General features: G+C 41.4%; 1 protein-coding gene across 1 annotated transcript in view; it reads right to left on the reverse strand.

The window, feature by feature from the left end:
• The window catches only part of LOC104289066 (cytosolic phospholipase A2 epsilon-like), a 37,281-nt gene extending 16,323 nt beyond the window's left edge, over nucleotides 1-20,958 (reverse strand). Inside the window, exons 1-6 of the mRNA XM_009887957.1 lie at nucleotides 20,932-20,958; nucleotides 18,584-18,656; nucleotides 5,407-5,543; nucleotides 1,842-1,973; nucleotides 661-701; nucleotides 173-215 (exon numbers count right to left, since the gene is read on the reverse strand). Of these exons, the coding sequence (XP_009886259.1) occupies nucleotides 173-215; nucleotides 661-701; nucleotides 1,842-1,973; nucleotides 5,407-5,543; nucleotides 18,584-18,656; nucleotides 20,932-20,958 (453 nt within the window). The remainder of the gene's footprint in view (nucleotides 1-172; nucleotides 216-660; nucleotides 702-1,841; nucleotides 1,974-5,406; nucleotides 5,544-18,583; nucleotides 18,657-20,931) is intronic.
• Between the last annotated feature and the right edge of the window lie 6,318 nt (nucleotides 20,959-27,276).

Genomic DNA, 27,276 nt, shown 5'->3' on the forward strand with positions numbered 1-27,276 from the left:
TCCTGATACATCCTCCCACAGGGAGCAGCACGACGGGATGGCTGCCAGTGTCAGACTCCCATCTCCCTCCCCTTCAGCCCTGCCTGCAGCGAGGTGTTGGGGCACCTGGCAGATTCACCACTGCCATCACCAGCATGAAAAAGAACATAGAAGAGAAAGAGTTTTAAATTACCACTAATACACCATTAGTGACAAGCTTTTCAGGAGGGACTGGACTGAAAGAGAGGAAAAAATGCAATCAGAACTAATATGACCTAAATACATCCTGAAATTAGCACCAAGGAATAACATTTTCCTTAAGGATTGCCTTGTCCAGCATAGTCTCAAATACGTCACATTTTTAATTTTGGGAGACATCTGAAATGTGGCTTCCTTATTTTTTTAATGATAATGGTAAACAATAGTAGTAATAAGTACAGTAGCTGTAGTTCTTATTATCCGTCTCTCTTTTCCAGCAAATAATGGGATAAATTAATATCCAGGATGATTCTTGGTAGATAAGGAACACAGTGTTTTAGGCAATATGCAACTAACTTGATAAACACCAGCTGTTGTTGTGATGCTGAGCATTATAAACTATATTATAATAAATGTTAGCATGTGTTTAACTGCTTGCTTTTGCAAAGTACAGTTCTTTGGTCCCATATGGGTTTTACTCACATGCTCTCCGATGCAAACTCAACCTCCAGCATCTCTTGTGTCTGTAAAAGACAAATTCATTATAAGCATTTGAATTAATTTTCTCTCTCACTGACTATGGTTGTCAATGATTATTCTGGCTTCTGAAACAACTTTTAAAATCAAATTTCCCTCCTGCTCTAGTGTATGCTCAGATGAGTGAAAGCAAATGAGTTGGAGTGATTTTGGAAAGTATTCTCCCTCCCTTCGCTAACCATCAGTCCTCAGACTCACTGCACTTGTCCATTTGGAGGTGAGGCAGAGTAAAGTTGTCACACAGGCAATCCCCAGTCCTAAGCCTGCAAGAACTGTTGGATTAAAACTGTTTAAAGCCTTGTTTCTTCTGGGTAATATTATCAGAAGACTGATACTGTTGGATAGCAGAAGGAATTCTGAATTCTTCTGATCAAAAGGACTCCTATAACATGGACAATCAATGACCAGTCACCAGACGAGTTAATATAGACTGCCTGTTGATATCATCATAGAGCTGAATACTGATACGTATCCGATAAGAAAAGTCAGTGAAACAGCGTATCTATAAAAGTATCTAAAGTGGATACCCAGATCCCATCATAAAGTCATCGTGTATGCTTTCAGGCACACTGAAGTAATGAGATAGTTATAGTAATTGGCCATCAATGGGTTTTAGCACCTCAGCATGGATCTTTGTGTTATATTCAGGTATACACGAAAGAATTACAGGGCAGAGCATCAGTTTTTAAGTGCATACTCCAATATCCATACCAGAATATGCCCAAACTCACAAGTGCTACTCCCAGGAAAACAAATTCTAACAGAGAAACTTTGTGCAACAATGATGAAATCATTTGTCTCCAACAAAACTTGTTTGAGCAACATAGTCAGGAAAGAAGAAAAAAAAAAAAAAAAAAAAAAAAGGAGGGGAGGAACTCTGGCATCAGAAAAGCTCTGCTAAGAGGTTTGAGGAGTTAACAAAAACCTCCAGAATTATGTCCTAAGTAGGAAGGTAAGCCTTTTCCACTTTGCTGAATGAGGTTTGGAAGGTGTTTTACAGGACACATGAAGTGCAAACCAATAGGAAATAAACCCTCCCACCTACAATTGCTTTACAAGATGTTATTCAGGAGGTAATAACCAAAAATGTATTTCCTTCCTGTGGCCAAGGCAGTTTTATTCCTCACCTTCGGATCTAGCTGAAAAGTCAAGTGAACAGTTTCTCCAAGCTGGATTTTAGCAACATCAAAGAGGACAGTGAAGAGGAGGTCATCTTTAGTGACTGCATTTTCATCATAGACTTTCAGCTCGAGAATATTCTGTGAACAGAAGTACAGGATTAGGAACATCTTTATTTTGAGACCTTACAGAGGCACAAGATGACATGCTCAGCCTGTTAAGGAAGACAGAGAAAGGAAGGGGAGAAGTGAGAGAGCATGCACAACCTTTTCATCGACACAGAGCTAAAGAAAGATATTCTGAACCTCACATGGTTGGGTTTGTTGCTGATTTTCCCCTGCAGAGTAATTTCAATGACAAAGGCAAGTAGAATCATTGCATATGCAGCTCCCATACTGAAAAACATGTTTGACTTCTAATTTAGTTTGAGGTCACCAATTTTCCCTGAATTGTAGGAAACCATCTAGTGGTCAGGACTTTATTGCTATTGGTGAAAAAAAAAAAAAATCCTTGGATATAAGCAGTGATTAAAATACATTAAGGAAGAACAATATAACTACTGCATGGTTGTGTAATTACATTGTGTAAATTATTAAACACATCACATGGAGATAATTACCATGGAATCTACAGAAACTGATATGTTGTTTTTTTTTTTAATTGGTGACAGAATGCACATAAAACAGCAGAACAAAGGCCTATCTCAATCGGATTATATCCTACATCTCTCAATCTCCTCTTTCTTCCTCCCACTGCACAAATCTCCTCCTCTCCCTCCTCTGTCACGTGCCTGTGTGGATGGACAGGAGGGTATCAGCCCCTATTGTGCACATGGGCTGGCTCAGAGGTGCCTCCCAGAGTGCTCAGCAAATTAGCATCAACGGCTGTTTTCTCAGTGGGGAAATAATTCAGGCCTCTCTCCATATATTCAGCAGTTCATTTTCATGTAAATTACAGGGACCGCCTATCTCAGGGATTCTTACTTATCCATCAGATTTAACTGAAACTTGCTAAGAGGTTTGATGCTTATTAAAGACACAGAGGTAAGTACATGGTCTCACACACAAGCACGCACACAAAAAAGTGAGCACGTGAGCTTTGTCACTTTAAAATTTCATAATGAATCACAGGAAGGGCCATAACTAAATTTGACAAGTGATTGAATATAGAAATATACCACAAGGATCCAGAATCTACATATTCAATTTTGACATCTATCTTTTCTGTAAGAAACCAGCAAGTGAGAGACGGCAAGTTATATTGAACTTGAGTTTGCAGTTTGCTGTCAGAAGACAGAAAGGCTGCTGCCCTTTAAGGCCATATACATAAATGCATCCCACTGTGCTTCAGACAGAAAATCAATTCCGTTTGGGGCTGACAGGGTCACCTGCCCACCACACTTGCTAAAGGAAACATACCAACAAGAGGCAAAAAAAAGCAGCCACAGCAACTTGGTTTACAGGCCAGCTGTAAGTAACCTGTAAAGGATTATGGAAGATGATGGAGGGGATACACTTAAAAGCAATAGATTGCAGTTTGTAGAAGGCAGGCTTGCACTGAAAAGCAGATCTGTTTTCCTAGCTGTGATACTGCAACAGACTGTCCTCAGTTGGCTAAAATGGCTGGCTTATTTTCTTAGTGACCGACTGATCTGAAGTGCCTTCAGTTACTGCCAGCTAGCCATCAGGGGCACGCACAGGGTGCTGGCTGGCTAAGGGAGATCTCCGGCTGCGCTCTGGGATGCTGTGTGGGAAGCAGCTGGGGCTCTCTGGAGAGTTCGCTGCTTCTATCTGCTCCTGACAGAGGGTATGAGGGCAGCATAGCTGGGGTGGCTCTCCTGCAGTCAGGGGAGCGCTGCCCACAGCACCAGCCAGGGAAGCCCTTCCTCACCAACTGTGCTTTGTCAGATATTCATCAAAACAGATGCCTTTCAGTAAACACTCCCGTTCCTGATGGGAACGCACCTGACATACCCAAACAAGTTTTTCTCTTCTACAGTGACAGCGTATGATATGATTTTACTGAGTTCTGGCTCCCATGATTTAGGAAGATGAATACCTCAACGATACACAAGACAGGCGAGGAGAAATTAACCAGAGCGGTAGACTCTGGCTCTGCTCAGAGGGTAATGAGCAGAGCAATTGCAGTGTATGCAGAGAAATCTGCAAGAGCCTTAACTTAGTCTGTTGAGCCCAGACACCAATGAAGCAGCAGTGACAGACATGCCAGAGAGCTTTGGCTGTCCCAGATCCCCAGGACACATTTTGTGCAGCCCCCACTGAAGCCACAGCGAACACCTCAATGCTGCTCTTGCCACACACTGAAAATTACTGGGGCTAATGCCACGTGTCTTGTCTCCTGCTGCAAATTTACTGCAAAGTAAAAGTAAGGTCTTCCCAAATACTACTGCATGCAGGACTAGATCAAGCAGCTTCCTGCGGCCAAGATATTTTTTTCAGCTGTTACGTGTGGTATTGCAGTTTTGAAAGAGTCAGCCACGAACCGCTGCAAGGACCAGGTGTTCTGGTGCAAGGTGTTGCACATCTGTGGGCGTTTGTTCCCATGCCGCAATGTTTGTTCCTTGCCTTTTGCCTTCCTGATAAACCTGCAGGGCTCAGTGAAGTTGTGCATCCCTAGTATTTTGAAAGAAGTTGGACTTTTTTTAGGTCTGCAGGGAAAGCACTGGATGTAGGTGACAGATGGGCAGACGTGTTAAAGCCAAAAGCCGTACCAAACAGGACCAGTAGCACCTAACTGCCGAAGGAAGCCTGAGAGCTTGTATCATGGGCAACTTCTGCAGTCAAAGGCAAGAGGGATGGTTCACTGGAGACCCTTTGGTGTGTCAACAATTTGAGCTATTCTGAATGCTCTTTTGGAGGAGCTCAAGAGAGCTAAGGGACTGGACTGCAGATTTGGCACTTGGCAGAAGTGCTCTTGTCCTGCTCTGCCACTAGCACTAGGAAATGAAGGACTCAAGTGGTAAAGCAGAGTCTGATTGTCCCAAGTGCGAAGTAAGCTTGGCTTAGCTGGCCTGTCACTGGCCCTTGTGGACTCCTAGACTCTGATGTTGATGCTGTCTTTTAGAGGGAGTGGATAGTGGGACTTGCAAATCTTCTTAAGCTCTAGCATTTATCATCATGGCAAAAGCTCAGCTGGTTTTCTTTTGCAAACTTTAACTATTGTTTTGTGGATTTTTTTTTTTTAATTGCAGGTTGTTCCAAAGGAATACTAAAAAAGTACAGCACTGGGATGCTTCCACTGCTTAGCTCATATATGTCTTTCATGTTGTTCAATTTACTCTAAAATTCTCACCTTTACTCTTGAAAAGCAGTAATTTAAAAAAGAAGAAAAAGTGAAAAGTGATATAACATTATATGGATAGTTGTGAAATATCTTGGCTATCTTTTGTATATCAGAAAATGAAATTTTATTTTGCTGCTGTATGCTACTCAACATCACCTTACCCATATCCTTATAGTCCCTCACACATATTTATTTTTATGGTACCCTACATATCAATCACATAATGACATCCCTGCCCCAAAAGAAAAACAAATGCACTCTGCATCTTACTTTTACTTGGCTCTGGATCCTGAAGCAAAATGTTTCATTCCACACTGGATCTTTGCAGTTCTTGATGGTTTTGGTCCGCACAGTCTCAGGGGAAGCAGTGGGCAAGGACAGGCTTACATAGCAATCAGTTTGACTAACTGTATTTGAAAAGATATATTATAACTAATAAATTATTATAAATATCTTAGAGCATAGCCTTATAAGCGTTGTATAGACAGCAAGCTGCAAAAATGACATATTGTTTCTATTACTTTTCTTACAAGTCTGTATTCAATAGCACTTGCTAAGAAGAGTTCCCTTCTGCAGGTGGGAGCTCTGTTCATTAATGGAGATTCAAAGAAGCTACTGCAATAAAGACAACCCGTAAGAAAAAGATATGCAGAGCTAGTTTTACTTAACAAAACCCATTATTTGTATGTCCTCTGTCTGTTGCAAATCAGCAGATTTCTCTGACGGAGAAGAAAAAGGGTTACATTTTAAGAGAACACTTTTAAAGGGTAAAATGCTTATTTAACTCTTTCAGCATTTAGACAAGGGTCTAACTTTGTCCTTTCCTCTTGAGAGGGGAACAGAAGAGCTAAAGATGGTCTGGGTATGAACGATCTTCCCCCTCTAGTGTTCTGCCCCCACACAGCTGTAGCCCAGTTCATGTAATGAGCCGAGTGTCTCACCCAACATGTGATCATATCCCAACAAATATGCAAAAATAGCAATGCACTTTTATCTTGCTGATTTAGTCTCGGAGCCCTGATAGTGAAGGAATCTCTAATTTCTTAGAAAGGTGCTATCTTAATGTAGGTTTGAATACACGGTTGCACAGGTATGTGCAAGGATGGCATAAAACCTACATAATACACAAGGACTGCTTTGGGGTGAGCTCCTGGAAACCACCCCCAGCCCCAAGCTGGGGTGAACAGCCTCCTGACTGGATGAGCAGAGCTATGCCGGGCACCGCTCAAGGTGTTGACGAGGTATCTTTTGGGTATTGCCAGAGTTTTTGGGTGAGAGGCAGGTTGGGTACTTGTATGTCTGTGCAATCAACTTTCCTTTTGTGTGCTGACCTGATGTATGTAAAGTATTTGGTGGTTAGGATTCTCTCTGTTACTGCTAAGAAGACGATGGTTCTTTTAGCACAGAGCAATGCTGTGCATCTGCTTCTAAGTGCATATAATAGTTGATGTCTCATGAACTTGTAGTAATAAGCTGAGACCCTGAAAAGACAGTGAAGAGTGGTGGGACTTGCTCTCTCTACACTGTCATCTACCCTTTTCAGCCCTCCCATTTGGAGCAAATCTGCTGTCCTTCAGTCCTGTACACTGTTCGCACTTATTTTTAGACAACAGACATTTTTTTTGTCTGCTGGGCAACTAGCAGACCTCTAGTGTCTCAAGCTCTCAGAACTTGTTTTGCAATCACAGTAGCAGGACAGATCTGGGTGTAATAACAGGCAGTTTGGTACTGTGGAATACATGCTGAGAGGCAGCATGACCAAGTGGGTAACCTGCTGGAAAAGGTCTCATGACATGTTGGCTCCAGCCCCAGCTCTGCTCCAGGCTGCTAAGTCACTCTGGGCAATTCCTTCCATTTAAATGTTTCTTGCTTCTCTATCTACATTTCTCCATCAATAAACCAGTGATGACGATCCTTTCCTGTTTTGTAATCTGCTTTGACATTCCATGATTAAAAGCATTATACAAATAATAACTACTGTTATTAATATTTCCACATGACCTGCAAGAAGAGAGTGCCTTATCAGTAATTATGCTATTATTTCTCTACCAGTCTTTTGGTTCTCATTCCATACTTTCTTTAAACTTGTGGTATAACCCGTGTGGCAATGAACAGATATTGCTAAAAGCAATTTGTGCAATCAGGTTATGTATGATTTATCTTTCAAGTCTTCTGCTACTGTCTGAACACGAAATACCTTCCAGTTTTTCAGCATGCATTTGATAGTTTCCCCCTTACTGTCTCCATAGCAGGGAAGAAATAACTTTAACATCACAAATGCAGATGTTTATAACTCTTGTAAGTAGTATTAGGATATTTTTAGACTTATTACTGCAATTTTAAAATGCAGAGTACGTGCACTGTACCTGTAGATAACAATTTATTGGTAAAGGAGGTGATGAAATAATTTCTTTAGCTCTCTCTCCCACAATATTTTCTACAATTCTTCCATTGATTTTTAACATTTGAAAAAAAGATGATATTAACTTTGCATAGTTACTTTCTCAGACAGTGCCAGAGAAGCAGGTAAGAATAAGAATTCATGTTTCTTCAGCAACTACGTCTGTCAGTTGTGGACTACTGAAGTATGTGTAGTTTAGAGAATTTGTTCATTTATGGTCTGGAATATCTCTTTGTTGTATATACTAGCTATGAATCCTGATTTAGAACACAGGCATGCGATATTTTCAGAGTATCAAAGAAGCTCTAAACTTGTGACTTATAATCTTGTATCTAGATAGAGCTGTGATGAGATCTCTGTCCAGTCCCTCATCCTCTCTGAACATAATAGACCTATAGCCAACTTGAGAAGTTAGTTCAGTCTTTAGCAAGGCTGTTCACTCTTAATAAGAGCCAAAAGTCCCACAACTTGATGATCCATATGTAACATCATCTCAGTTAGCAACCAACAAGGTGTCAGTCTCGACATAGCCCAAGACAAGAATGCAGATGGAGACAAAGATATTTGAATCTGAAAACAGGCAATTACAGCCAGGCCACTGCATGAAGAATAACAAATTATGTCCCAGAACTATAATGTTGCAGGACTTATCAGATAACTTACATATACAACACAGATTTAGATAAATTTTGGACCAGATCCCAAATACACAATGTTCAATGTAAGTGCAGGTGATGAGACTTAGCACTGAGATCTCTTTGCATACACTCCCAGCCCTGGACAGGAACAAGTGGATGCTCAGTGTCCTCCATGTTGCAGTTCTTTTCCACTCTTTTCCTCCCTCCACCATAAAAGGCTTTAACTGTTACCAGCTACTAAAATTAAACACTGAAGAAGATCGACTTAGACAGCCTGACATATGAGAAAGAGCTGAAAGAATTGAGTTTGCTAGTTCAATAACAACAACAAAGACTGTCAAATAACATGGGAATAGTCAGTTCTGTAATGTCTGAATGATTGATACAAAGAGGACAATGATCTGTGGTTCTGCATGGTCAGAGGGAAATAAACAAAGACAAATATTAGGAAAAATGCTCAAGCTCTAAGAGAGTCAGCTCTAGCAAGAGAGATTTTATAAATTTTCTAGGTAACTCATTTCACAGGGTAGTGGTACCCAGTTATGTATCAAAGAGTGACAGACAAGGTAAACTTGATCCTGCTTCAGGAGAAAAGGACCAGCCCAGGTGAACCTACAAGGTGTCATATGGAATTGCTGCCACATGATGCCCATGTTTATGCTGGAAGGTCATAAACAGGATAATCACATCACATCAATTATATTGCATGGAACCAACTAACCGGTCTCCCTGCCAGCCTTGACTGTCATGGAAGGAAGTGATAGGACATCCTTACACTGTACACCAGCCCAAGAGATTGATTCCCAGATATCTATGTGCTGTCTCCAAAACAATTCCAAACCTCCTTCTTTGACACATATAAAGTAAGACTGGAAGTTCATTGGAAAAGTTGCCACCTTTCCTTTCCAAAGAAGTACAGTGTTAAAGTAATGCCTAAATCCATACCTAGAGAGTCCATATACTATCACAATATAATCATCAAAAGGAAACAATACAAAAGCAACACAATGTAATGCAGAGAAGCCCACAGACAGCTGTGCTACGAATTCACCTATCCACTCTAACTTCTCCATGAAAAGACAGGGGATAAACTATATTGCCTAAGTGACATTTTGGACACACGTAGCTGTTCTTGCAAAATTTGTGCATGCTAACAGAGGCATAGATGTCATTAGATCACCCTTATATATGCTCTCTTTTGGAAAAGCAGAACTAGAAATCATGTATTTCCATAGGTACACCCATTTTTAGACCTTTCGTAAGCATTGCCACTATTTCACTGTTCCTACTCTTAGAGTGTCAGCCAGTAGGAACTAAAAGGCTGTATATTTTTGGCCAAGAGTTATTATTAAGAGGCCAGACTTCCTTTGTTCCACCTCAGACCCTCTTGCAGTGATATATCTCAAATCTCAAATCTATCACTGGAAAATATTTTTTAGAAATTTCCTTTCATTTCCATTTTAAAATAAACTAGCCGAAAATTAAGTCTTGGCCAGACATTAACACTGTTAGTGCAGACACAGTGGGTAGTTAGAAGTGCTGGGCATCCGAAGAAACCATTATTAGGGGGAAACATCATGGAAACAGGCTTGGAAACAAGCAGCAAGCAGTACACAGGAGTGCCTTGGATTTCAAAGAAAACAGGAGAGGGAACAAAATCAACACCGGAAGCAGCTGAACCAACAATCACAAATTTTCTTTCTTCAGAAAGTGTTCCCAAGAATCTTATTCACTCAGTAATGGAATAGAAACAAAAATCTTTTTAATGTTTAACTAAAGCTATTTTTTCCCTTAACCATCATTATTTTGACTCATAAGTGACTCTGACATGCTTTATAAAAACATGCGGTTATGCTACTTTTTCTAACATCCTCCTCCAGGATTTTTCTGAAAAAGCAGGAGCAATACATCATGGGAGATGTAATCTTGTGTAGGAACCAAGACTGAGCTGCAGCACAGGCAGTGCACTGCAGCAGTAATTCTGATTTGAATTTTTCAGTTGAGACTCAGAGTTTTGAAAACAAAACTTTTCTACTGAATAAAGAAACTTTATGGCAGGGACACTTCTCCTAGATACCTTTTCTTTGAGGCAGAATTTGGAACTGAATGGGAAGCTACCAAAAAGCTGTAGCGCAATATGAGGACATAAAGCAAGGACAAGGTCAGCTGACTGGCATGAGGTGTTCTCCTTTCACTGTTTGATGTATGTGAAAACCAGAAAATATTTGCAAATCTGACGAGTGAGGTTAAAAATATGCCAAAGTCTCACTTACAGGAAGCAGCTAGCTAGGATTTTACTGTAGATTATCTACACAGAAATAAAAATAGATACCTGTAGAAGTTCTTTGGTTTTTATGGTGGGGATGGAAGAGTTATGCGTAAGGAAATGGCACGGAAATAATAAGGCACATTGTTACAATTAAGTAACATAAGTAGGGTGCAATAAGTCAGCTCATTCCCTCACAGGATGGTTTGAAGCAGCCAATATGAAGGTAAAGACGTTGATGCTGATTAATTAATTCGGTAAGAAAAAATCCATAACATACCGGGACAACTCACTGGAAGTAGGAGTGTTTATACCACAATGTAAACAGGTCTTCGTGTACCTGAGAATTCAGCCCAAAATCTGTAAATGTAAGTCACCATTTTGTGAATGGGATTTTGGACCTACAGGGCATAACACACAAGTGAAGATTGCAGTTTGATTGTTTTGGTTTATTTCTTAAGGAGAGAGTTCATTCAGCCTAGATTAAAAGCTTACATTGCAGCAGTGGCTCATCCTGACATAAATACTATGACTTGGATGTGTTGCCAGCATGCGCTTTGCTTTTGGCAACCAAGATTTCACAGTTTATATGTCTTTTCTACAAAGATGTCACCATCAGTTTCTTTCACATCAAAGAAAGCCACAGATAAACACACAGCCTCCAGACTGTGTTTTATCACAAGACTACAACTAATCCTATTTTCACAGTGAAATTAAATGAGCTCATATTCTGGCTGGAGTCCTCCAGGACTCCCAACTGATCTGGCAGTCTACAGCAACTTTCCTGTGAGTAAGAACAAATTAAAGCATTAAGAATAGATATATCTGACTTACAAGGAACATTTATACCCAAGATCCCTTTTGTCTAGTTTTCATTCTTGAACTGAAAGGGAATTCCAAAAAAAGGTAGTCAAGATTGGTCCTGAACAAACAGGAAAAGATGCATACCTTTGCTGGGCAAACATTCAAAAAGATTGCCAATTTAATAGCAGAATACGATGCAAGCACCAGTACCAACATTTGCGAGTGAATCTTACTTTTAACCTCCACTGGCTACTACTGCGGCACTACTTTATTGGCTCCTGCGGAGGACACAGTCAGAGAAGTGCCCGGGGAGAAGCCACAGTCTCACATGGACACTCTCACGTGTCTTTTCAGCAATGCAGACTATCACAGCCATGTTAAACCTAGCCTCCCTAGTTTACATCGGCCTCCCACATAGTAGCAAATCACATATGGGTTCTTGGTCCTTATCTACAAGGTAAACAATGTCCTTGGTTCAGCAAAAAGTTTGCCTGAAGCTCCTTTCTGGACACCATTGATGATAAAGGTCGTCCTCAAGCTCTGTGAACCTTGCCTGTGGGCAAGGCTTTCCCTGGCACTGCTCTGAGTCTTCAGAATAAACCTCCACAGGGACCAAGACATACCACCGACCTTATCACATTGTGCTTTTAGCATGCAGCTCACCTCAGCAGCACTCATCCAGACAACAAGTGAAAGAGCACTAAGAGAGCACAGATGCATAAAACAAAACAGGTCTCTGTTCAGAGGGTATGGGAAAGAATGAATTACTGATTACAGATAACAGTCACACTGCTTAAGGCATAACTGGATGAACTGCAGATACTGCTGCCTTGATGAAACTGGAACAACCAGGACAGAACTAGAACAGATTCTGAAGGTTCTTTAACAGTGTATAAAAAAATCTATTGGGAATCAATGAACAAAAATACATTTAAATGTATTTTCCACGATAAAATACTGAAGATGAGGAGTTGTACCTTTTTCTCATCAAAGAAATACCTCAAAAATCCTGAAGCAAGTCCTGCAATAAGTAAATGTCTGTATCTAACTTCATATTCTTTATGAACTTCTTTGAATGTCCCACATAACCACTAATAGTCCTGTAAACGCATGTATGCTGATATTCAATTTGTGGTTACTGTTCAGTGCCAAGCAAAGTATACTTTGGTCTTAAACTCAATACATCGTTGTGCAACAGTAAGCAGCATATAGAGTAAAAGATGGTCCTTACCAAGGATGATGAAAAATTGCAAAGTACAATAACTTTTAAGAAGATGTGGGAGACTGTAAGCATGGGAAAAAGCAATGCCTAGCTTAGTTTCGTAAGTGGTGAGAAGGTGTTACACAGCTCAGCCCAAACAAATTTGTAAATAAAGAAAGCCTATTCAGAAATCAAAGCACATACTTCATCATCATTATCTGTTGACAACAGCTGAAGTTGCTTACATATGCTTGAAAGAAACTGCATGCTAGTCTCGTGCTATCGGTGTTATGTACTAGCACAGCACTTCATTAAATGTGTCTCAGCTCTTGCAGAAAAATCCATCCAGGTCGGCTGGAATTTTCCAAGTGCAAACTAGAAAGTCATGTCCTAAGCAGAATCTGTCACTGCCTTTTAACCCTGCAAGCTAAATGTCAGAGTAGGAGAGAAAAGTCATGAAGTGCTGTATGGACCTGTGTCATCTCAAAACACTGTATGGTTCTACTTTGCTGCCATCGTCACCTACTCATTCCAGCCTCTCTTCTCCACCCAAGTTTCTCCCTTGTTCATTTCCATTGCCTCCACCCTTTTCAAACCTGTTTTAAAACAGGTTTTGACATTTTAAAAAATTATAAAACATTTTAAAACCTGTTTCGACCACTTAAGGTAAGTAGAAGCCTCCTCTAAACCAGAGGATAATGAATTCTGCTAGGAATATGTAGTACCATCACAAAAGGCTTTAAAGATCATTCCTGTTCAGCAGAGGACAACAGCTGCAATGCCACCTTTGCTGCTACAGTATTAGAGCACAGTAGCTGCTCTCACATTTGCCTTTGAGACAGAGATAAGCCTAACATTTATCTAAGGTCGTTTACTCCTTTACCAGTCCCTCAGCCAGTAATCAGTTCGTTCTCCTAATACCCCTATGGGGTTCCTAATGCCCTTGCCGCATTCCCTCGCTTTGGAGATGAGGAACTAAGGTTTTGAGGAAACTCATCTTCTCCAAGGTTACACCAAGAGTCTGGAGGAGGTCAGGGGGAACATCACACACAATACCTTTAACCAACAGAAGAGCTTTCTGTTCTGGCACACAGAAGCCAGTATGGCTGACAGAAGGTGCATGTGTACCTACATACAAACTATTGATACCTAACAGTAGAGATGCAATTATTTCCATAGCTGTAAGGAGGTGCCCTGACCAAGATCCTTAAACAAATAACATATTAATAAGCTCCTTGATTATACATAGCATTGTCCTTTTTAGTGGCATCTTATGATACCATGAAGGCACAGGACAGGGTTTTCACCTCCACACTTCTTACTATATACACAATACAACTTATATTCTTACTATATACACAACAACCACAATACAACAATACAATATACACTACACTCTATACAATACACTTCATCATGACATTTCTGCCAACAATACGTTAAAGACTTGAGAAAGGGAAAAATCTTGACATAATCTCTAAGACCAGAGAACACAAAATGGGTGATCTGAGGCAAACTAGGGTTTTGCATGTGTTTAGACAGTAGCAATGAACTGTGGAAGAGTGGGACCAGAGTTGGGTAACATGAGTGGATAAAGCCAAACAGAAGATTGAATGGAAAAGAGCAGAAGTTGTTAAGAACTGCAACTGTGAAGCTGATTCACATCATATTAATTGGGATTATCCATTAATTTGTTATCCGTATTTTAACTGTGGTTATGACTGTTATTATAAACATCAGTCAGGACTAGGGTCCCATTTTGACAGGTACCTTAGCAGTTATGCAATTAGCTCTTGATCTTGATCTAACCAGCTTACAATTACAGCAAGAAAAGCCCCGCTTCAGGATATGACATCACAGGGAGGAGCTTCTGGTGATTAACAGTTGCTTTTATACCTGTTTCAGTTTCTTAACCAGTGAGGAAATCCTTGTTTACAGGTCTTGTTGCAACTTGGCAGCTATCCACGTAACTTCTTCTCTGTCCTTGTGCAGATTCCTGTTACCAAGCGGTTGTCCTAGGCTGCTTTTCGTTTTTCTCTCCGTTAATGCAAACACAGCCCATCTGAGCAGCCAGTGGCATCAGGAACTCAGATGAGATGGCTTGCAAAGACACCAGTACTCTTTTTCAAGGGACCATGTCCCAGGATTTCTCTCAACCGTGGCAAAAGTCAGTGACCACGTCCATTTTGACAGTGAAGTCATTTCATCCAAAAAGCAAACATGCCGTTAGCGCTGGCCAGCCCAGGCAGCTGCCTGCTGGTACTGCCCATACTACCTGCCTGCCATCTTTGCTGCCACCCTCTCACTTTGGTGCTACGGTCAGTGAAAAAGTTAAAAAGTAGCATACGCAACTTGTGTGTGAGTCTTCAATCATTTCTTTCCACACACAATAATTTCCTTTGGAGAACATGGCAGTGAAAGGGGATTAATTATTATGATGGTGTTACACAGGATTTAGGTGCTATAAGGAAAAACACTAGTAATACCACCTTCCAAATTTTGAAATTAATGGGAAATCAATAGTACTGGGAGTTTGCTATGAAATTACATAAAAGCAAGGCCCAGATTTAACAAGACCCAGATTTAATACTATGGTTAAAGACAAGCCTAAGGCTTTATCTAATGAGCCTTGTCATACTAAAGAAAATAAATAAGTAGCTGTAGGTCATTCTGGGAAAAGTTTTCTGGAACTTTGGACTTTGCTAAATACAAAGTAGGGCGAGCCTTTTAAACACATTTTTTGTCTCCTGAAGGGAATATATCTGCAAAATACATGTATGTAGAAAATGTTACTTTATATTTCACATGTAGCCCATGAAACAAGCAGGTTCCTCAACTTGCAGTGTAGGGGGCATTTATTTTCCCCCCTGGAAGACCTATGAACCATGCCCACGAGAAAAGGGTGGCACAAAACCGGGTTTATCAGCTGTGCGAGGCAGCCCGTGCCCTGCTGTGGCTGCAGCGGCTCTGGGAACACGGAGGTCCGGGTGTGCTCCGATGGCACCGTGCACGGCAAGGCAGGTCTGGGCAGCCACACTCCAAAGAAGATCTGGTCTGGGGAATTTACACAGCATGGGCCTGGTTCTTGTTATAGTCAGCACACAGGAGGGGAAATGCAGTGGTGCTTGGCCAGCAGAGAAGTCTCTCCAGAAAGAAATTCTCCCCTGGTTAAACAGTGGAAAGGCAGAGCCCTGCATAAAGGTGACTTCTGGGGGCTTTCACAGATCTCTTGGGAGACTGGGGCAGGGGACAGCGTGCTCCAGTGTTTGTCCTGCCCAAAAACGTTTGTTATAGGCCAGTTCTGGGGACATACTGTCGATCCAGATAAAACTTTGGACTGCTCTGGTATCACTATTCTTACAACTTTTGACAGGGAAAATTTAGCCAAACTCAAACATGCCCAGAAATTGCAACAGCTGTGTCTTGGGAAAGTTTTGTACACCTCAGATTGCAGTTGCCTGATAACCTATGTAATGTAGTAGCAAATCCTTCTGAATCATGAATAAGCCTTATTCCTATCAGATTTCAACACACATCACTAGCCTGATTCCTGTTATTATGCTCACACCGTGTACAAATACAACCTTCTGTCTGACACAAAGGGAAAAGGTCAGGCAATCATGATTATAGATGATTGCCACAGCTATCTCACAATAAAAAAACCAAGTCCTATATTATATGGCATGTACAAGATCTAAGGAGGCAGGGGCGCTGCAGGTTGCATGTAGCTGTACCTCTGCACAAAGAGGACACTTCAGCTGTGCAGTGCCACAACTGAAGAACAGCATCTTTGACAGGCAGTCTTCCAAAAACCACAGCTTGGTCTAATCAGACTCTGACTCCAACAAAGCACCGATGGCTCTTTGCAGTTTGAATTATTTCTGTGCCGTATTTCAACTCTCTATCCTCATCTGTCTCTCATAACAACTTTAAATTGTACAGAAGTAGTGATTAAAGCAAATAAATGTGGGTGGGAAATATAATCTTTTCCTAAAATATATTTTGAGCCAAATATATTTCAAATATTTAAAAATATTTGAACAAATATATTAATTACCTGACAAATACATTCCCGCAAAAAAAAAAAAATATTTAAAAAAACATATCAGTTTTGAGCAAAGACTAATCCTGGGAAAGTAAATACCTTCAGAAATACAGATACGTAGGCCAAACTAGTTTTCTTTACTTTCTTAACTCATTGCTGCTACATTTAAGTGGCTCTATTCATGTGCAATGAAATGCATAGTTTAGGATTCCCCAAGTTGTTTTTAAAGTCTCCACTTGTCTCACTGCCCACAAACGCACTTCAGCCTAAACTACTCTGAACTTGGTATAGACTACAAAGTGAACTTTGCTGTACATTCCAATGCCCATCTCTTCCATGACAGAGTTTTTTAACGGGTGCCTTTGGATCTCTTTCTCTGAGGACTCCTGTCATTGTTTAGGTGTTAAAACCTCTCTGCCCAACATTTTTGTCAAGAATGGAAGGGCTCCCATGTAGAGGTTCCTACTGCACACTCACACTTGTTTTGTAATTCAATTTAATGCTTTTTAACACAGTCTTGTTTCTTATGATGTGTATCATGTGCATGGATCCACTAACAAAATTAAGTGTTCTGGGAGAGTATACAGGTACGGTGCATAAAAAGTCTCACTAGCTCTCTGCTGTGCCACAGGTAATTTGCTCCTGATTCTCAGAGGGAAAATAAAATTGGTGCTCTGTTGCACGATAAAGAAAGGAAACTGGGATGCGGAATGGACGAAGATGCTTCTCTCAGACCCTGGCACCTAGCACTGCTTCTTCTGGTTCTGGTCAGCAAAGACCTTCCTCCACATCTGGCTTTAGAAGCAAATCTCCAGTGATATAGCTTCATACCTGCAATCAGGCAGTCAAACATCTGCTCAAAATGAAGATACAGGATAAAAACTGATAAAAGATATAGAGCTAAGATAAATAGCTGTGGATTTCTGGAAGTTCTTTGGTCCTTAAGAATGTAAAGGCTGGGATTTTCAATCATAATAAGATGTTGTGAAAACTAAATGTCCCTGATTTTTAAGGCCAGAGGCAGATATTTGGTTATCAACTCTGTAGGTGGGTATCTTGATACTATTGGCTGTCAGGGCAACTTAGGCATTCCCTCGGACTGGTATCATTTATGCCAGAAAACAGCTCAACTGAGATTAACAAGACAGAGAAGGAACTGAACCATCCTTTCCTTCTTGTCTGAAGATATGCTGTTTTCAAGAAAAGGCAGTACTCCTGTGCTAGGCTTAACAGCAGAAAAGCAGGAACTGAATAGTAATCTCCATGGAGGTAAATACTCTTGCTGAGTTCACTTGGTCTTACTTATGCAAAGGTTCATATTCACTTTCTTTCCAATGCATTTCTGCCTCATTCTTTTGCTCTGAGGCAGACATTTGAGTTGACCTTCAGCTTACTTTCTCCTACTTGAGTAACTGCTGAGATTTTTCTATCTTCACTTCCACTTCCACCCATTCCACCAAGTCCCTAGAAACATTTCAATGGCACTGTTTTTGCCTTAAAAGTCTGGTGTTTTGAACACATTTCAGTAAACATTTGCCAGAAAAAAAGTTGTTTGACAATGAGATATAGAACGCTCCTCTATCTTTTTTTTAAAAAAAAAAAAAAAACAACAAATAGATATTCAGAGGTGCTTGTATGTATTTCTGCTGTCTGCAAAAAACAAACAGGTACAGAAGATGATACCAAAGCTCCCATGTTACCCCACAGGCTCCAGCAGCCACCCGACATCAGTGCCGGCATTTTTGTCAAGAAGCAGAGGTGCAGCCCTCATCTCAGTGCATAAAAAACTGCAACTGAGAATTAACAGCTGAATTTGTTCAGCAAAACTGGCTCTGAAGCTTGTTAACAGTTAAGATACTTTACAGTACACCACAGTAGACCTTTGATATTTCCACTAATAGCAACATTCTATAAACAGAAAGATATTGTTTATACAGAACCGCATTCTAAGAATAGTCCAAATTCAAATATGCATCAGTATTTGAAACCATGGTGACACTTTATACACAGATACAAGTTACAGTACTTGCTTATATTCTCTGCTTTCAGAACTGAACTGCTGGCAATTGCAAGGAAACACTGTGATACTCACACAGATCTGCCTTTCTCAGATTTCTCATTCTTATGATTTTCACAGAGAGTGAGCAGCACGGGCATTCTTCGCTCTGCAGAAAAATGACAAAGTTATTACCTGCATGAATATTAAGTCATTTACACTTCATAAAACATGCCTATAAGCATGTGTTGCAGTTTTCAAAGCCATGCAGCAAAATGGGAAGATAAAGTACTTGCTTTGGAAGTTAAAACCATGTCTAGGTAGAACTAAAAAAAGAGGCAGAAAAAGAGAAAACATTCCTCTGTGTATATATGTCATTGATGGAAGAAATAACAGTAAAAAGGGTAACAAAGTGAAATGGTTTTAAATAGAATTAATACTTGCATTACATGACAAGACATTTTAGTTTAAAAGAAATCTTTATCAACAATTAAGCTGGAAAAAATAAGCTAGCAAAGAGAAAGCATGAGAAGCATCTCTGTTAAACGTCTGTAGACAAAGATAAAATAAGTTTAACTCTCTTGAACAGTTGAAATTTCACATTGAAAGCAGATATTTTCTTAAGATAATATTACTTAGTAAAAATTCCAACTTTCCATTTAAAATCTTTATCAGGAACTTTTCCCAGAAATGGTGAAGAGCAAATACATGAAAAGTTTTGAGGTGTTCAGCTACTGCAGTCAGGAAGAGGAGAATGAATGAAGCACAAAGAACTGCTAGGAAACAGAAACAATCCGTGGTAAAACATATCATGAAGCTGTAGACTTCAATGTCTTAGCTATGTTCAAAAACATCATGACCCCAGAGGAAAATGAAACTGTTCAGTGAGTGAGGCACCACCAGCACTAATGCAACAGAACCTATATGAAAGAAAACAGCTGAGGAAGAGATGTTAACAAAACTTCCCCATCCAAACGGGACACTGGATATTTGCAAAAAGGATCATTAGCTGAAACATCAAGCACAGAAGGAAACACAAATAACTAGACACAGCCCAAACAAATTATTAATTCTTGTAGATTTTAGTACCTGAAACTTTAGCGATTGCTTCACTGGAAGTCATTACCTAATCCCTCTCCCACTCTCTGCTAGCAAAATGACTCCATTAAATCCCTTTAGAGCAATTATGTCACTCCTCTTCTTTTTCCAGTTAGGAATTGACCCAGCTGAGGAGTTAGATACAAACTCCCCTATCACTCTTGAATTATGATAAGCCAACCTTGGTCTGTATTTTATGTCTCACTCCAAAACAGAAGGGCATGTTTTAATGTCTTCTGTCTAGATTCAGGTTCTGGATGAAATAATTCTCCTGCTCCCCCATCACCAAGATGCCTCTACTTTTGCTGTTCTGATGAGGTTGTTTCAGTGGTTAAGGACAAGGGGAAATGCAGAGACGACAGTCCCATTCCTTGTTTTGTACGCATACTTTCCACACAAAGACCATTGCCAGACTCTGTTCGCTACTCTCCCCTCCTTTCCAAAGGATGAACCTGTAGATCCTTAGTGTTTCTTTAACGAGTTTGGTTAGATGTTTGTGCTTTTTATTTGTTAAGCCATAGGGATCCCACATTTGAGGTCTCCAAGCATCAATGCACACTTGTGTTAACATACATCCATGTTAAGGACATGAGCTCTATAATCTCCATTTTACAACAGGGGAAGCAATGCACAGAATGATTAAATAACTTGTTTATAGTCAAACAGCAGGTTAATTTCAGAGCTGAGAAGAGGGCAGAGTATGTTGACTCCTTGAAGTCCAACAGGCAGTTTTAGGGCTTTCCCTTCTGGTTATGCTCCACAAAAAAAATTAATAGTTAAAAAAAAAAAAAAAAGAGTCTCAGAGATTATGAACAATCAAGACCAAGATTTTCTTGGGTGTCAGTCATGAACAAATATCAAAGTAGGACCATCTTTTTGTCCATGATTAATCCCTGGTTTTAGTCAGTGATCTTCCTGTGTACACCACTACCAGGTGGCTGCTAGCACAGCTACCTGGGCGCAGCGTGTGACTTTACCCATAGCTGGCAGATGCTGCACTGTGGAAGCACCCAACTTACGTAATACTTGCATCAAACTGCAGATTCAGCCCAAATCCACAGTAGCTCCTGTGAGGCACCTGAGACTGCTTCCCAGCCTCCACATGGATCCTTCACTGTGGCTGAACTTCCCTCCACTACCAAAAATGCCAAGCAGGCAAAATACCAAACAGGCCAGCCAATATCAGCCAAGCTATCAGTCATCCTGACGTAAACAAATAAATACATAAATGAATTTGGACTAACAGCTCCCAAGTCCTCTTCTAGGCACCAGAATCCCAATCACAAACCTACCTCAGGTCATCTTCAGCTTCTAATGAATTGTGGTCTGAATTTCCGCACTCTTACCTCACGAGTACTCCAGTATGATCCCATGGTGCTCCCAGCTGCATACAAGTCAGATACCGATGTCACTTCACTGTTAGAGGCAACAGCTGGCAGTGACTCACGAAGTACCTCTGCAAACTTTAAGGAGGCATCTGCTGAGGACCAAGTGGCTTATCCATGCCCCACCTTCCTCATTGTCTGAAAGGGAAAGCATGAAGAGAGAAGGGGAGGGAATTTGCTGAGCTTATTTGATAGCTAAACACCAGAGGTGTGTTTGGGGGGAAGGCTGTACACTCCAAGGTGCCAAGACTTATTAGCAATTCAAGATAAGGGAGTGATAATGCACAGCACTTATTCATGAGTACCTATGACCTGGCAGCTTAAGCAATGCACACATCAGAGAAGATAACAACAGCCACATGTAGACTGGAAGAAAACAGAGCTCTACAGCACCTCAGTCAACAACCAAAAGTATTGAAGATGAAATAACTTTAAAAGACCACCTATTTAAAAAAAAAAAAAATATTTATTTTCCTTTTCTTGGAGGTAGAGGGGGTTGAGTTGCTTGTTGGTATATGTTTCCCCAATTTCGTTCATATACTTGTCAGGTGGATATACGTTTTCCTGCTTTCAGAACCTTCCACAAAACTTCTGAGTAAACCAGGAAAAAATTTTCCTCCAAAGTAGGGCATACATTGACTCATCTTAAATGCTAACATCTAGATGTTTTAAACACAACGCAGTGTCATCAAATTACAATATAAAAATTTCCATTTTCTGGCAGAAAACTCTACAGCAGCAGGTACACATGTGAATAGCCCTTGCACGGGTCGAGCTACTCACATACTCAGATGCGTGCACTTAGACATAGACATACATAAGTCTATGGGGCTGGATGGGATCCACCCAAGGGTACTGAGGGAGCTGGCAGATGTGCTCACCGAGTCACTTTACCTCATTTGTCAGCAGTCCTGGCTGACCAGGAGGTTCCAGTTGTTGTCAGGTAACACAGTTGACTGATGGTTAGCAAATGTGACACCCATCCACAATAAGGACCGGAAGGAGGATCTGTGGAACTACAGACCTGTCAGTCTGACCTCGGGGCCTGGGAAGGTTATGGAACAGATCATCTTGAGTGGCATTATGCAGCACATGCAGGACAACCAGGTGATCAGACGCAGTCAGCATGGGTTCACGAAAGGCAGGTCTTGCGTGACTAACCTGATCTCCTTCTATGATAAGGTGAATGGCTTAGTGAATGAGGGAAAGGCTGTGGATGTTGTTCACCTAGACTTTCGTAAAGCCTGTGACACTGTTTCCCACAGCATTCTCCTGGAGAAACTGGCTGCTCATGGCTTGGATGGGCATACTCTTCACTGGGTAAATAACTAGCTGGATGGCCGGGCCCAAAGAGTTGTGGTGAATGGAGTTAAATCCAGTTGGTGGCCAGTCACAAGTGGCGTTCCCCCAGGCTCAGTATTGGGGCCAGTTCCGTTTACTATTTTTATCAATGACCTGGATGAAGGGATCGAGTAAGTTTGCAGACGACATCAAGTTGGGTGGGAGTGTTCATCTGCTTGAAGGTAAGATGGCTCTACAGAGGGACCTGGACAGGCTGGATTAATGAGCCGAGGCCAATGCTATGAAATTAAACAAGGCCAGGTGCCGCGTCTTGCATTTGGGTCACACCAACCCCATGCAATGCTACAGGCTTGGGGAAGAGTGGCTGAAGAGCTGCCTGGCAGAAAAGAAGCTGGGTGTATTAGTAGACAGTCGGCTGAACATGAGCCAGCAGTGTGCCCAGGTGGCCAAGAAGGCCAATAGCATCCTGGTCTGCATCAGGAATAGCGTGGCCAGCAGGACTAGGGGAGTAATTCCCACACTGTACTCAGCACTGGTGAGGCCACACCTTGAATACTGTGTTCAATTTTGGGGCCCTCACTACAAGGCATTGAGATTCTGGAGTGTGTCCAGAGAAGGGCAATGAAGCTGTTGAGGGGTCTAGCACACAAGTCTTAAGAGGAACATCTGAGGGAACTTAGGTTTTTTAGCCTGGAGAAAAAGAGACTGAGGTGGGGGTTGGTCTCTTCTCTCAAGTAAGAAGCGATAAGACAAGAGAAAATGGCCTCAAGTTGAGCCAGGGGAGGTTTAGATTGGATATTAGGGAAAATTTTGTCACAGAAAGGGTTATCAAACATTGGAACAGGCTGCCCAAGGAAGTGGTTGAATCACTATCCCTGGAGATATTTAAAAGATGGGCAAACGTGGTGCTTAGGGACATGGTTTAGTGGTGGTTTAGGCAGTGTTACGTTAATGTTTAGACTCAATGCTCTCAAAGGTCCCTTCCAACCTAGACAATTCTATGATTCTATGTCTGATATGAAATGACCACTTGAGAACTGCAGGAGGTGATATTATGCACCCACATGTGACAAAATGGGAAAAAGGACTTCACTGAGAGGTTCAAATTAACAATTTATTTGGACTTCACTCACAGGTCCAATACGTCACTAATACAAGTTCTATGTGTACAATGTCAATTACACTATTGCAGTTTAAAAGAAATTAGCGGCATACACTATTGCAAGCTACAAATGATCCCAATAAGTAACAACACAAACCACAAGTGTGCTAGATATTAATACCTTAGAAGAGTGCACCAATCACAAATTTAACAGCATGCCGTATACCATACGTATGTTTCCTAGTCACTTACCCTCTCTCTCAAGTAAGGTTGCTCAATCCCTGGGAAGTTACCCTGTACAGCGTCCTGGACAAGGGGAGGATGAATCTCCTACAGACCAGCTGTATCATTGGAAGATTCCCCCTTTTTCTCCCCAAACCTTGTGGTTTATATTTCCTGATTCTGTGGGGGTGCAGGATTATGCCTGAGTGTACTACACTATCTGGGATATTTACCTCTGGTGGTGGGATAGCTAAGTCTCTGTCACCAATTTGTGATGTCTAGAGCTCAAAGTCATGGGAATAGTGGTGGGATGGGACTCAGGGCATTTTGTTTGTTAAGGGCCATTTGGTTTCGGTTCTTATATGCGATCTTGAGACAACCCCGGGCTGAACTGTTTTGCAGCTCCCCCCAAGTTATCTCTGCATAAATAAGGCAAGGCGGAGATGAAGCTGAGTCAGATGACAACTCCCTGCATCTCACCTACAATGCTCTGAAACTGGTTTGGCTCCCATACACCACAGTACTCACAACCTGTGTTTCCCTTCTACACACACACATCAGGAAAAGGAATAACAGAGAGAATCAATTCTAACCATACAAGTTTTCAGTGAATAAAGATTACTTTGGTCATCAATCATTTTAGGATTAGGAATCTACCCTCAATACTCTTCAGATTAAAGAGATGTGAAATGACACAAAATAACATTCCCATTAACATTGTGTCCAGCCAAAAAAGACGCTAAATCAGACAAGCATTGGCTATTTATCAAAACTGAGAAAACTCATTTGAAAGTGGCTAAACCTGGACTGTTTTGTTAGCTTCTGCAGCATCTGAACTGATGCTTCCTGAGCCGTTCGCCTGGGAAAGTTTTTATCAATGACCTGGATGAAGGGATCGAGTAAGTTTGCAGACGACATCAAGTTGGGTGGGAGTGTTCATCTGCTTGAAGGTAAGATGGCTCTACAGAGGGACCTGGACAGGCTGGATTAATGAGCCGAGGCCAATGCTATGAAATTAAACAAGGCCAGGTGCCGCGTCTTGCATTTGGGTCACACCAACCCCATGCAATGCTACAGGCTTGGGGAAGAGTGGCTGAAGAGCTGCCTGGCAGAAAAGAAGCTGGGTGTATTAGTAGACAGTCGGCTGAACATGAGCCAGCAGTGTGCCCAGGTGGCCAAGAAGGCCAATAGCATCCTGGTCTGCATCAGGAATAGCGTGGCCAGCAGGACTAGGGGAGTAATTCCCACACTGTACTCAGCACTGGTGAGGCCACACCTTGAATACTGTGTTCAATTTTGGGGCCCTCACTACAAGGCATTGAGATTCTGGAGTGTGTCCAGAGAAGGGCAATGAAGCTGTTGAGGGGTCTAGCACACAAGTCTTAAGAGGAACATCTGAGGGAACTTAGGTTTTTTAGCCTGGAGAAAAAGAGACTGAGGTGGGGGTTGGTCTCTTCTCTCAAGTAAGAAGCGATAAGACAAGAGAAAATGGCCTCAAGTTGAGCCAGGGGAGGTTTAGATTGGATATTAGGGAAAATTTTGTCACAGAAAGGGTTATCAAACATTGGAACAGGCTGCCCAAGGAAGTGGTTGAATCACTATCCCTGGAGATATTTAAAAGATGGGCAAACGTGGTGCTTAGGGACATGGTTTAGTGGTGGTTTAGGCAGTGTTACGTTAATGTTTAGACTCAATGCTCTCAAAGGTCCCTTCCAACCTAGACAATTCTATGATTCTATGTCTGATATGAAATGACCACTTGAGAACTGCAGGAGGTGATATTATGCACCCACATGTGACAAAATGGGAAAAAGGACTTCACTGAGAGGTTCAAATTAACAATTTATTTGGACTTCACTCACAGGTCCAATACGTCACTAATACAAGTTCTATGTGTACAATGTCAATTACACTATTGCAGTTTAAAAGAAATTAGCGGCATACACTATTGCAAGCTACAAATGATCCCAATAAGTAACAACACAAACCACAAGTGTGCTAGATATTAATACCTTAGAAGAGTGCACCAATCACAAATTTAACAGCATGCCGTATACCATACGTATGTTTCCTAGTCACTTACCCTCTCTCTCAAGTAAGGATGCTCAATCCCTGGGAAGTTACCCTGTACAGCGTCCTGGACAAGGGGAGGATGAATCTCCTACAGCCCAGCTGTATCATTGGAAGATTCCCCCTTTTTCTCCCCAAACCTTGTGGTTTATATTTCCTGATTCTGTGGGGGTGCAGGATTATGCCTGAGTGTACTACACTATCTGGGATATTTACCTCTGGTGGTGGGATAGCTAAGTCTCTGTCACCAATTTGTGATGTCTAGAGCTCAAAGTCATGGGAATAGTGGTGGGATGGGACTCAGGGCATTTTGTTTGTTAAGGGCCATTTGGTTTCGGTTCTTATATGCGATCTTGAGACAACCCCGGGCTGAACTGTTTTGCAGCTCCCCCCAAGTTATCTCTGCATAAATAAGGCAAGGCGGAGATGAAGCTGAGTCAGATGACAACTCCCTGCATCTCACCTACAATGCTCTGAAACTGGTTTGGCTCCCATACACCACAGTACTCACAACCTGTGTTTCCCTTCTACACACACACATCAGGAAAAGGAATAACAGAGAGAATCAATTCTAACCATACAAGTTTTCAGTGAATAAAGATTACTTTGGTCATCAATCATTTTAGGATTAGGAATCTACCCTCAATACTCTTCAGATTAAAGAGATGTGAAATGACACAAAATAACATTCCCATTAACATTGTGTCCAGCCAAAAAAGACGCTAAATCAGACAAGCATTGGCTATTTATCAAAACTGAGAAAACTCATTTGAAAGTGGCTAAACCTGGACTGTTTTGTTAGCTTCTGCAGCATCTGAACTGATGCTTCCTGAGCCGTTCGCCTGGGAAAGTCTAACTTGGGGATGAAGATTATGGTAGATGATATCTGCCCACAGGTAAAAGAAAAAAACAACAAAACCATGCAAACCTCAAAAACCACAAAAACTCTAATTAAACAACACTGAGGAACATCCAGCTGAGGTAGAGAAGAAGGTAGGGAGTGACTGGCTCACCCCAAAACAGCTGAGAAACAAATACTTCTTGAATAACTCAAGGAAAGAAATAGGAAGGACCAATCTCTAGGTGTCTATCAACTCTCCTACCCAAGGGATGCACTCTGTGGGAGTTTCCACCAGTTTAAGTGCTGCAGGGCATGGAGCTGGAGGGAGTCTATCCCAGACGCTGGCTGTCAAGAGCCTCTGCTAGAAGAGGATCCAGTAGTAGTCTCAGCACAGGCACCTGGGACAAGATATCCACTATGAACCTACAGCAAACAGAGAACCCAGTAACCCAAAACACCGTGCCAGTGTCTGAGAAACTACTATTTCTGGTTTGGTTCAGATTATCTGAGCTTTTAAGGTGTATCACAAACTTGGACAAGGGACATAGAGAAGGTAGAGCAGGCTGCAGGATGGATCCTCAGATAACTGTTTCCCTTGTCTCAGGAATATGTGTTTTCTGACCAGTCTGAGGCTGGTAAAACCAGGAAGGACCAGGTGCTCACCATTTACTACCAAAAAGTCCACAGGCAAAGTCAGGCAGAGTCTCTAATCCTGACCAAAAAAAAACAAAAAAAAAAAACAAAACAAAAAAAACCCCTAAAAAAAAAT

The sequence above is a fragment of the Charadrius vociferus genome, unplaced genomic scaffold, assembly GCF_000708025.1.
Source record: "Charadrius vociferus isolate BGI_N301 unplaced genomic scaffold, ASM70802v2 scaffold337, whole genome shotgun sequence".
NCBI classification, from domain to species: Eukaryota; Metazoa; Chordata; class Aves; order Charadriiformes; family Charadriidae; genus Charadrius; species Charadrius vociferus.